The sequence below is a fragment of the Cervus canadensis genome, chromosome 7 (assembly GCF_019320065.1).
Source record: "Cervus canadensis isolate Bull #8, Minnesota chromosome 7, ASM1932006v1, whole genome shotgun sequence".
NCBI lineage: Eukaryota > Metazoa > Chordata > Mammalia > Artiodactyla > Cervidae > Cervus > Cervus canadensis.
In genome coordinates this window covers 42,968,730-42,981,106 of record NC_057392.1, presented here as the reverse complement: position 1 = coordinate 42,981,106, position 12,377 = coordinate 42,968,730, and the positions used below count along the sequence as shown (strand labels likewise).

General features: G+C 37.0%; 1 protein-coding gene across 2 annotated transcripts in view; it reads right to left on the bottom strand.

Moving 5' to 3' along the window:
* LOC122444618 (solute carrier family 15 member 2) overlaps positions 1–11,998 on the bottom strand; it is a 37,726-nt gene extending 25,728 nt beyond the window's left edge. Inside the window, exons 1-5 of one of the 2 annotated variants that reach the window (XM_043473109.1) lie at positions 11,826–11,998; positions 9,886–9,973; positions 8,947–9,088; positions 2,929–3,021; positions 1,702–1,801 (exon numbers count right to left, since the gene is read on the bottom strand). In XM_043473109.1, coding sequence (XP_043329044.1) covers positions 1,702–1,801; positions 2,929–3,021; positions 8,947–9,088; positions 9,886–9,973; positions 11,826–11,930 — 528 coding nt within the window. In that variant the 5' untranslated portion in view covers positions 11,931–11,998. The remainder of the gene's footprint in view (positions 1–1,701; positions 1,802–2,928; positions 3,022–8,946; positions 9,089–9,885; positions 9,974–11,825) is intronic. The other variant, XM_043473110.1, reaches the window with a different exon arrangement.
* Between the last annotated feature and the right edge of the window lie 379 nt (positions 11,999–12,377).

Genomic DNA, 12,377 nt, shown 5'->3' with positions numbered 1-12,377 from the left:
AAAAAAATCTTATTATTTTCTGTAATCCTCACAAGCATCACTAGTATAGCACCTGTTTTATATTATACTCAGTAAATGTTTATTAACTGAATTAAGTTAGTGAATGAGTGACTGAGTTAAATAATAGATTTTGTGGAATGTGTGGTAGGAATAGAACTAGAATATGGAACAGTTGAGTAAATTGTTGATCAAACAGAATAATTTACCTAATGCTCATGGGAAGTTGGCCAGAGACTATTAAAGAAAGTCTGTGGGCTGGGCAGTGGCCAGTGGAAACTTGGAAGTGGGTTTGTCCTATTACTGAAATATCTTTGTGGAACACTTACAAAATGAAGCAGCTTTCAAATAAAGTTGCTGATACTTTATTCCTTATGCATGTCTGTGCTTCATTCTGACTCCCCTGACACATCAGCACAATCTCCACTTTCCATTTATGGTGTGTTCTGCTTCCTCTTCTGGTCCCCCTTTAAACCTGCTCCATTCATCTATGTGTAGAATTCATTGTGCATAGAATCCCACTTGCCAGAGGTTGGTGATTTCTCTAAGGTTAGCAAGCAATTACAATCTACGAACCCTTGGGTAGATAAAGAATATAAACTAACCCACATGGTCTGAAAGGTTAGCGAAATTCAGGAAGATATGATACAGGGAAAGAACAGAGAGTAAAAAACAAACATGATAAATGAAACATGATAAATAGCTATAGAAGAGGGAATAATACATGAAGACAGTCAAAAAGGAAAACTGAGAGGTAAAAAGAGGAAGCTAGAAATGTTGGTTGATCTAAGAATAGAGTATTTTCCTTGCCTAGTTGTCACTGCTTCCTTAACAGGTATGTTTTTACCTTTATTCATACTGCCCCCCCCCCCGCCCCCGCCATGGACAGTGGAGAGTGTCTAGGAAAAGAAGGAATGATCATCAAGACAGGATCATCCAAAAAAATTCATTCTGTTTTATTCCAAATGGTCATTTTCTCCTTCGTAGAATCCCAAAGCTAGAGATGCTTACATCATCTCCAAACTATTCATCACCTCCCATTCCCAAAGTGATGACCATGTATCTTCTTAAATACCTCAAGTGAGAGTGAACTCACTAATATTTGAGGTTTTTCCTTCCACCAAGTGAAAAGCTAACTTCCTATAGCTTTCTCTCATTGATCTTTGGATTAACTTCTGACATCCTCCCAATATCTATATAAAAGTAGTAACTCAGAAGGTAAAGAATCTGCCTGCAATGCAGGAGAACCAGGTTCAATCTCTGGTTTGGGAAGATCCTCTGGAGAAAGAAATGGCAACCCACTCCAGTATTCTCGTCTGGAAAATCCCATGGACAGGGATGCGTGGCGTGCTGCAGCCCATAGGGTCGCAAAGAGTTGGACACGACTGAGTGACTAAACAACAAGCAACTTCCAGCATCTAGAGATAGTTATAACATTCTCTTTTAAGTCTTACCTTATCCAGTCTAAATATCTTCATTTCCATCCATTTTTCTTCCTAAGCTGCCTCTTTTTAGTCCATCTGTCACCCTGGTCATATTCCTTTGAAATGTTTCAGTTTTTCTCTTCATTAATGATCAGTATCCAGCACTGAACACTACTCAGATATGTTCTAACTACTGGATCACTTCAATCTTGGCAAATGGCTACCTGTCATTTAATGCCTGCTCTAATTCTTGAAAACACAGAAATGACAGAACTCTTACATGTTTTTCTTCAAATTGGTCTCCACCAAAAGCTGCCACACAGGGTTTGATACCTCCTGTCCCCAAAGCTATTAGACTCAGGCCAACCATTGACAGGACTCTGAAATGGAAAGGTGAGAGTACTAACCATACTGATACTAAACACAACTGTAGAAATGGAATATAGAGCTATAAGAGAAAAAATATGTGTACAAGGGCACGACCTCCTTCACATTTCTATATTGTCTCCTAGGAGAGACTCAGGAGCATTTACAATCTTCATAAACCTTGAGTTTCTGCCAGAAAGTATCATTACATGGGAAGATTTTGTCCCTGATAGTTTCATTTACATCATGTGTACAATATATAGAAGCTGATACTCAAGGAACTCCAGAGTTAAGACTCTGTTCTCAATATCGTCATAGTCAAAGGGGCACGTCAATAGAAAGACCTTGTGAACCTTTATTCCACATATTCTTAGTAACCACAAAATAAAATCTTAAGTTAGTCATAACTAATGGAAGAAATATCAGTGATTTCTGATAGGACAACAATAATAAGGTATCTAATATCCATTAAATCTCAAACAAAATTCTTAACTCACTGGAAAATACATGTCTGGCCACATTATAAACACAAATGTATACAACCTGCTTCATGAACAAGTCTAATCCTCTCTGACTCAACCAACAAATGTCAGAACCTATCAAGATTCTCTGGCATCATAAACATCAATAACAACAAATTGGAATATATGGGACTACACATAAATGGAAATAATTCAAGCTTTGAATATGAATTCTACAATATACTATAAAGAAGTACCACACAAAAAAATAAAGAAGTACCACAAACATTTAAAAAAATTCTTAAAGTACAATGTGTGGATGGGTGAACATGTGAAGGAATATGGAGGGCATGAAGATTTTCATGTCTTCAAGCATATGTAGAGTTTCTGTGAAAAGGATGCTAACTGAGATTTCTATAAGTCCCCAAATATTTAATAAAAACAAATGAGCTCAGATAAAGCAGGAAAGAGTTCAACTAGTCAAATGTTTTTCCTTAACCAATTTGGTATAATAAAATAATAGGTTGTAAAATAAAAAGACATCTCTAGTAAGAAGATAGAGAAACATCTATAATGAATGCATGAAACATTTACCTGTCCAATGAAGGAAAGTGGTCCTTTTCCAATGAGGAGGTTCATGATTTACATGATATCTACATGATTTACATGATTTTACTCACGTGTGTAACATTTGTCCCCCCAGTATTGGTAAGGCACCCATGGACTTGATCACATGGCCAAGCACATACACCAAGGAGAGATAGATGATTGTCCTGTTGAGAAAGTTAAATCAGTCAGTCTACAAACAGAATTCAGAGATTTGGGCAATACAGACTCAGGGTTCATACTGTTCTCAGTGCCAGGATAAATGGAGCAGGAGGAGGAAGGGTTGGCCGAAGAAAGAATTATATGAGAAATGCAAATAGAAATACTAATGGTGAATGAAGCAAACAGACTAGAAAAAGGGACAGTAACTCTTCATCCTATAGCATTAGGGGCATTCTTTTCTCATGCTTTCTGTTTTTCCCTACCTACCCCACACAGAAAATCCATGATCTTGCACAGATATATCATGAACAGGTTTGATCTGTAGTGAGAGATAATGTTTTAAGGAAGGAGAACCAGAAGAACAGGATATGTTTGACCTGAGGTTTTTCCCCAAGGAATGTCTTTGATTGTAGAACTCCATAAAGGTCGAGAAAGAATCACATAAACAGGAAAATAAGGGAACAAAGAACTTTCTTTAAACACAGTCACTGGGATAAAGAGGTAAAGGGTTTAATCTGAACACTTGGGTTGTTGTAATCCCCACCACGGTTTCCTCATGGACTATTTAGCAAGGGTAAGAAAGGAGCCATGGCCTTTGAACAGAATGTTCAGTGATATATAGCTCATGCAGTTGATAGGGACTTATTGTTATGTTGTTTTTTCTTTCTTTTTAACTTTTTATTTTATATTGGAGTATATTATATTGGAATATTTTATATTTTATATTGGAGTATAGCCAACTAACATTGTTTCAGGTACACAGCAAAGAAAGAGACTCAGCCATACATATACATGTATCCATTCCCCCCAAACGTTATTTGTTTTTCAAAAAAAGATCTCAATGATACCTAGTAAGTGTAAGAGTGAGGAATTCTAGTAGGAACCTACATTGAGATACACACACTGAAACATGGCCCGCTATCAAATACACAATGTGTATTATGTATATTGGGACACCAGAATTCTCTTTACATATAAGTAGAATATTACTACTAGAAGGAACCTTAGAAATTATATAGCTTACTTCTGCAAATTTAAAGTACCATGTGCTAAAGTGGAATACCAAAAAAAATGGAATGAAGATGGCAAAGAGAGGCTAAAGATGCCAGAAACCTCAGAATGTGAATTTCTCATTCTAAATGCCTAATATTCCTAGGTTGGATCAGCAGGGAAAGGATCTTAGAGGGTTTATAATGGGAAATAGGAGATAAGAAAAGGGAAGGGACAGGCTTTCCTAAAAGGCCTTGTAGTGTCTTCTGGAGAAAAGTTTTCTTCACCGGAATAAAAAGAATAAATAGAAAGAAACAGAATAAAAAGTGACTGAGAAAAAGGACAGCTATTAAGAACACAAAATAGATGATATATGCTAAATCATCACTGAGAAAAAACAAAAGGAATCTAAGCTGGAGTGATAGTCTGTGTTGGGAGATCAGGGCAATATCAGATTGTTGGACTAAACAAATGATAGAAGTGTAATTGCCTCAAAAGAAAAACAAGCTACCTTCTAGGTGAAAGATTCAAGAAATTAGTCAGAAATATGAAGAATATAAGTGAGGAAGCTAACAGCAGAGAACTTTAACAGAAGGAGAGCGAAGTCAAGAGAGACTTGGAAACTCTGCATTTGAAATGCAGTTGTCATTGGGGATATTACAGTCCTAACCACAGGACACAGATCTGCTTCAGACAGACTTCAGTCTTCCATTTGCAAATGAGGAAAGTGAAATGCAGAGAAGTCAAAGGACATTTTTAAAGTGCCATGCTAATTAGGATTAGAATTAGGTCTAGAACTTCTTTCTTACAGACCGCATTCCTTCAGTTTTATGAGCAAGTTAATGTGGAAAAAGGAAAGGGAAAAGAAAGAAGTTTTAAATTTTATTTCACCATAAGAATATCAAAAGCCAGAGACATTTTAAATTAGAGTTTAGGAACTGAGGAGTATGTGCAATAGGCAGAGACCTACTGTAAGAAAGGAAGAGACCTAGCATAAAGAGGGTCAGCTCTAACCAGACAAAAAAGATAGGGGGAAGGATATGCTACAGACCCAGTCAGATAAAGAGGAAGTGTAGAAAAGACATCCAAAAGTATATTTGGCAAAACATATTTAAGAGAGTGGCTTTTAGTGATTGCCATGATCAGGAGACCAGACTGACAGGCACAGGTCACAAGGTATAAACCAACACCAGGGACTATGACTAAAAATGTTATTCTCTCTTAAAAGCAACTTGGCATCAAAAATAGCATCTGAGCATGTAATTAACCTTCTCAGTAGATACTTATAGAAACAGTAAAAACCCAGTATCCATGTTTAAAAAATTGTTTTCCATTGTGTATCTACTGGCTACTCTCTCCTACATGTAGCCCTGAAGGAAGTTTCACCTCTCTCCTGACACAGTGAGTTCCTTGTACAAAAGTCAGGGGCCATGGGTGCCCATTTTCTCTTAACAAAGCTAGGATTCTGGGACTTCAAATAGAGGAAGTACCTTTAATACATGCTGTGTACTAAATTCAGAAAATTGTGGTTTGAAGGTATGAGCAATGTTTCTAATGTTACAGGAAATTTTTCATGCAGAAGCTAACTTCTGAAGAAAAGGAAAGGAGTTTGAAATACTTGTTTGTTCATGTTGTTGTCATCATTGTCTTTGGACATGTGAGCTCACCACACCCCCACACATCCCTAAAGAACAAGTTATTCGTGTTTTCTCCAACCCACTTTCCTCTGAAAGAGATACCTATTCATCCCTCAAAGAATTTTGTTATTTTAAAAGCAACCACAATACCCACAACAAAATAAAAGTCACACCTACCCTCAGTCTTCTGCCTATGTTCATCTGAGGATGAATATATTTATTAACTGAAATATTTTTTGTGGGCCTCCTATGCACCAGCCACTGTTTTAAGTGCTGTGCATAAAAAACTACAAATGAGGCTTTGTCTTCTGTTTAGAAGAAGATATTAGATTCATATACACATAGTTATTATAAGAGAGAATTTGTCATGTGAGGGTGAGAAATAGGGAGTTCAGAGCATATTAGATTAATTCTGGCTAGTGGTAAAAAGTAAGGGGCAAAGGATATTCCATTGCATTGGTGGCATGTGAACTGAGCCTTAAAGAGTTTGGATGTGGAAGGCTGGGGAAGAAAGAGATTTCATGAAGTAGAAACGATGCAAACAGACATAGAAAAGAGATGTTCCTGGCCATCATTAGGTAAATATTAGTATTTGGTTCATCTATTAGACATTCTTGAAAGGGAGCAAGTAAGACAATAAGAGCAGAAAGGTAAGTTGGATGGATTAGTAGACAACATGTTAGCAGAAATTTTGAGCAGAGTAGTAATGTGAATGGAGATTTCTTTTAGGAAAATTAATTTGACAGTAGTGCAAGGATTCAATTATGAACAAAGATCATGGGAAACAATGAAAACGTCACATGTGTCCATTATAATAGTCCAGTTCAGAGGCTAAAGACAACCAAAACTAGTGACTCAGTGTTGAGGTGGGAGGAATATGAGATAATATAGAAACAGAATTGGTAGAATTTAAAAACCGATTGGTTGTAGAAGTATAGGGTAGCTAGGAGAGAGGATAAGGTGGATTATCCAGGAGATGAATTCTAATGTGCAGTTACAGTGCACACTTGGGGCTTGAGTGATAGGTTAAGATTACAGAGTTTGAGGAGACATCAGCATATAGCTAAAATTGACACCACGGAACTTGCTAAGGGAAAATCTGGAGAAAGGGAAAAGGGTAAAAGGTATACACTGGGGAAATGCCTACATTCAGGAAAGAGTGAAGTAAACAAAAAGGAAAAAAAAAAGCCAAATTTGGAAGAATCCAAAAAAGTAAAAGAACCAGAAAATACAGTGTTAGAGAAGCCCAGGAAGTTTCAAGAATATAGGAGCAATAAACAGACTAAAATTCTCAACATGAATAAGAATTTACAAAAGATCACTCAATTTGATAGCTTCATTACCAGTGATCTTAGGGAGAGGAATTTCAATAGGATAAAAAGATGACTTATACTATTATTGCACTTACCATAATCTGTTTTGTACTAAAGCTAGTTGACCATGAGCAATGTGAAGCAGGTATTATGTCTTATCTGCTTATCCCTCACGGTTCTTTGGACAAACAGAAGCTGCTCAATAACATTTATCGAATTAAAATCGATGAAATTAAATTGAATCTAACTGGATTATACTGCACTGCATTATATTACTCTGCCCTAAGGAGTGATAATGAAGAGTAAGAAAGGAAGGCAACAAATATTAAGTGATTGTTTTAAAATTTTGCAGGTAGTGATAATAAGACAAAGAAGATAGAAAAAGAAAGGTTAATAATAATTTTTTTTGTTTACAGCCATAAGATATTTGCCATTATTTCTAGGACAAGACTATCTCTGAAGAAGAAATTGAAGGCAAGAGATGGAAATATTGAGGGTACAAAGATACTAACGAGAGTGACCTAGGTGATGGTGATATATATGTAAAAACTCATCCAGTTGTACACTTAAGCCTTTCAGATTTGTATACTTTAAGTTATACATCAATAAAAATAAATTCAAAATAATTAAAATTACCTCATGAAGGATTGAGATTGAGGGTACAAGGAGAGATGGCCAAATTTCCTCTGAAATAGTCAGGAAGCTATTGTTCACCAAATCCCAGAGCTATACTTCTTACAAGGCAGTCATTTTAAAAATAAATCAAAATACTATAAATATGAATCTTTTATTCTATAACTGAATGAAGACCATACCATGGCTTATGCTTTTTTCTGCATATAGTGCCATCCTTCTATCTGGATGGACTCGGCGACTACTACTACATAAGGAGCCCACATAGACCTCAGGCACCTGCCATCTCTCTCCCAAGTCAAGAAACTATTTAGTACTGTGTTATGGCTGTAGCACTACATTAGATGCTGAATAAATACTTTAGATAATGGATATATCTAGGCCAAAGTGAGATAGAAACCAGTGTTTACTGGAGGATTCCTTGGAACACTTGGTCTACAAGATACCCTGAAAAAATATTCCACAGTCAAACAAGTTTGGGAAATGCTACATGTCATAACCTTCTCTAGGTGATTTTATAATATTAATTAGCATGTTAAAGGCTATAAGAAATCATGCAGTAAAGATACCTTTTTAGCTTTATTCAGTCTAGCATTTTCCCAAACTTATTTGACTATGAGAGCTTTATGTTCCTACATAACATTCTTTAGATCCTATACAACAAATTTTCAACAGAATGCACTTTGAGAAATGCTAATTTAGACAATTCCATAGATGACAACTCCACAGAAAATACCTAAGTGGTGGATACCTGAGATCCATCTCTGTCCCATGAGAATGATGTTATAGATGACAACTATAACATTATCCCCAAACATCTCTTGGTGCTATTTTTAGGGACTTAAAAGATATTGAAATGAATAGACTATTAGTCTAACTCATAAAAATATTTATTATAGTTTTAAGAAAGAACCTACAGAAGGAGATTAGAAAAGAGAATCAGAGATAGTAAAAGAGCTGAAAAGAAAGGCTTATAAGAAGATACTAAAAGAGTTGAAATGACTCAGTCTGAAGGAGAGATGGATAGTATATAAAGTTACTACATTTAATTATATGTTTTCTTGTGGGTAGCCATCTTATCACCTGAGATCAGAACAAGAATTGGTTTTAAACTTCAGAACAGAAGATTAAAATTAGATACAAGAAAAAACCCCTCCTTACTGAAAAGGGTATAAAAATATTGGAAAAACTGATAATGAAGAGACAAAACCTTTCTATATTTCAGTCTGAGAGAGATTCTTATTTATCATGGATGACACAAGTATATTCTTGCTTGGAAGCAAGAGGCTTGAAGTGATAGTCTCTGCACGTTTAATCTGTGAAGCTTCTTGGAAATGTGACCTCCCATCATCCTTACTTGAATTTTCCCAACCATGAGTCAGCAATGGCTGCTCCCAGGATGGGAGTGAAGTAACAGAGGCTGCTGAAGGCATGGTACACAGATGTGGAAGTGTTTTCACTCCAATGCAGGAAATACAGGAAATACAGGGTCAGCACAGCTAAAGCAAAAAAAGAGAGACAAAACAAGGTAGATGCATTAAAATGATTTATGGAGTAAAAGAGCATTTGATAGGGTCTTTGCAGGTTATCTTGATCTTCAGCACTCCTATCAGTAGTAACTTCTGAGCAGCAAAAGTAGGGTCCCTCGGAGTTGTGAGGGTGAAAGAGGCTATGCTTAGTGTGTGTGTGTTAGTTACTCAGTCATGTCCAACTCTTTGTGACTCCATGGACTGAAGCCCATGAGGCTTCTCTGTCCATGGAATTCTCCAGGCAGGAATACTGGAATGGGTTGCCATTTCCTTCTCCAGCATATCTTCCTGATCCAGGGATTGCACCATGGTCTCCGCATTGCAGGCAGATGCTTTATAGACTGAGCCACTGCAATATTCCTCCCTTCAGTCATCATGCACATAGCATCATTTAGGTCAATCTGAAAGATAACATGGCCTAATGTTATCTTTATCTAATATCTAATATTCCTTCCTTCTCCTTCCCAGCAGCAATATAATCCATAGACCTAAGGAACAAAAATTAAGAATGGAATGCTGATAATGAGTTTCTCTACTTATGTACTCATAGGCTGTGTTCTGGTTTCCACTACTCCTTTCTATTCTTTTCCTGTATGAGTTAGAAGGTGAAATCCCACCAGGCATTTTTTGGAAGTCTTCGCCAAAGGAAAGGACCAGCTAGATGAAGGTAAAATGTAGATAAGAGAAATAAATGCATATAAGACAGATTGTTACAAACATGGGGTGAGAAGAGTGGAGAAAAGTAGGACTGGGAGACACAAAATTACCTTTCATGCCATAATAGGAAAAGCGCTCACAGAATTCATTCACCACAATGAAGACAATACTCAGTGGACAGTTGGAGCCACAGATTTTCTAGGAAACAAAAAGACACTGGTTCAAGCATGAACAATATATCCATATTTAGACCATTATACTGTCTCACAACAGAAAAAACCATTTATGTCACCATGATAGGTCATGCGAAGCAATGGTCCCTACTCTTCATGAAACAGCCAGTATCCTACTAAAAGTGCTTGCATTGCTGATTTAGCAATCAAAGAAGCTATTCTAAATATTCCTTTGTCCCTCAAACATTTAATATGGAGCTGCTCAGGCATTTCTTGATATAGACACTAGGACCTGTTCATCTTCCCACAGGTACTTAATGGAAAGCCTGGGGCACCGGGCAAGAGAATAACCATCCTTATTTCTAGGAACATAACAAAGAGTTGGCCTCTGGAACACTTTATGTCCAGGTAGTTACAGTCAAATGTCAGTACCCTGCTTAGCTCTACACTGTGGATTAACCTTTCTGTCCCCACTTGCCCCATTCACTGTGCTGGGAGGAATCCTAGCAATATGAAGGCTTCCTGCCAGGAACAGAGCCCAATACAGATTGTTAAAGATTAAGATGATTGATCACCTTAACCTTTGGCAGAGATTTCTTAAACCTTCTCAAATTAAATGTCCATTTGTTCTATGAAACAGATTCTATAATATTTTCATGCTAATCCTTTTGGGCATTAAAAGGACTATGCTATTTCATGCACTGTATCAGTTGGAATAAAAGGAATATCATGTTTTGCTACAAATCCCTCTCATTACAATAGCCCAACCAACATGAGAAAGGGATGGAGATACGTGGCCTTGGTTCAATCAAATCATGAGATTTTTTTATTACCTTTCCTTATTCATAAATAAGACATACATGCATTTTTGTAAGTAGCCTCAAATTATTTGGGACCAGAAGATATACAACTAAATAAATGATTGATAAATTAATGTGTTCATTTTTTTATCCACATAGATATATGTGGATATATATAAACAACCCTCCAAAGTATTAATATGTATTAATGTACGATTTAAAAAAAAAAAAACTTTCTTAAAAGACACAGTGAATAGTCTTCTTACCTTCCCGGCTCACAGCTTGAGAATTATATAGCCTGAAGTTTGGTTAACACGGCTTCTACTAGCTATGTAACACTGTCACTGACTGTGCTAACATACTGATCCAGGCCATGTCACTAAACCTGGCTTTATACTTCAGTTTTGTTATTCCAAAGAAACTACCCACCTCTAGAATACTTCTTTGCTTGTTAAGAACTAAGAACTAAGTAAATACTGGCTAGTATTACTATACCCTCTCTACTTACAGGATTTTGATATGAGGATTAAAAAAGAATTGGGAAATGTTTGAACAAGTATTAATATATAAAGTAAAACATTATTACTTCCCTGTTTCCCTGTCCTTTCACCCACTATAAACTGAAACACAATAACAGAGACTAGATCTATTCTAAAACTTCTCTTGGTGTCCAGCATAGATTCTGTGTACAGGGGAAACTAAAGGCTGAAGTTTTGGAGGTTTTTTTGGTAAAGAAAGAACAATCACACACAGTTCTCCAGAAAGGAGTACTTGCCAAGTTTCCCTGGACATGCAAAGTGCTTTTTTTTCCACCCCAGAGAGATTCAGAATATACAATGAAATACAGCCAAGTCCTGGATACCCACTGAAGAACTCTGACCACCGCCTCCTGCTGCTTCCTCTCCTAAGTTGAAAGAAACTCCTGTTTAGATCTGGTTTACAGGTTCATTCTAACTCCAAGAGAGAAAAGTTTTTAATACTCTAATACAGCTCAGCCTGAAGCTCCAGGGGCCAAGGAGGAGAACCAATAGAGTAAGTCTGTTCCTGACAGAGGCAGAGATGAATCCCAGGACTCACCGGAGATGGCTGCTTTGGAAAGCTGGGGGGTCGAGGTGGTACCTCTTCAGTGGAGACAGGTAAAAAAAGAGTTTCCTTGGAGTCATTTTTCTGGAAAGGATTCATGGCTGGCTCCTCTCTCTCTCTTCAAGCATTTGGCTTTGGTAGGCAGTTGGGACAGCTGCCAGGCTACTGTGAAAAGGGGGACTGGGAGGGGAAGAGGGGGTGGCTTCAGCAACTAGTTTTAACCCTGTGGGTGTCGGGCTTAAGCAGCTTCCTGCGAATCAGAAAGCTATATGAAAAAAAAAAACAAAACTATTGGGTCTCAGAGACTAGTTTAAAAGAATGTTCGTGTAAAAGGTAAAGCACAGGGAAGTGAGATACTGTAAAATGCTGGAGAACTGCACATGAGTGAAAAGTAGTTAGAAATATAATGCCTAGAACATAGCCTGGAGCACAGATTTAAACACTGATTTCAGGATAATAATAGCTGCCATTTATCACACACCCATTGTGTGTATATATGTGTGTGTGTGTGTGTGTGTGTGTATACACACATATATTATCTTCATG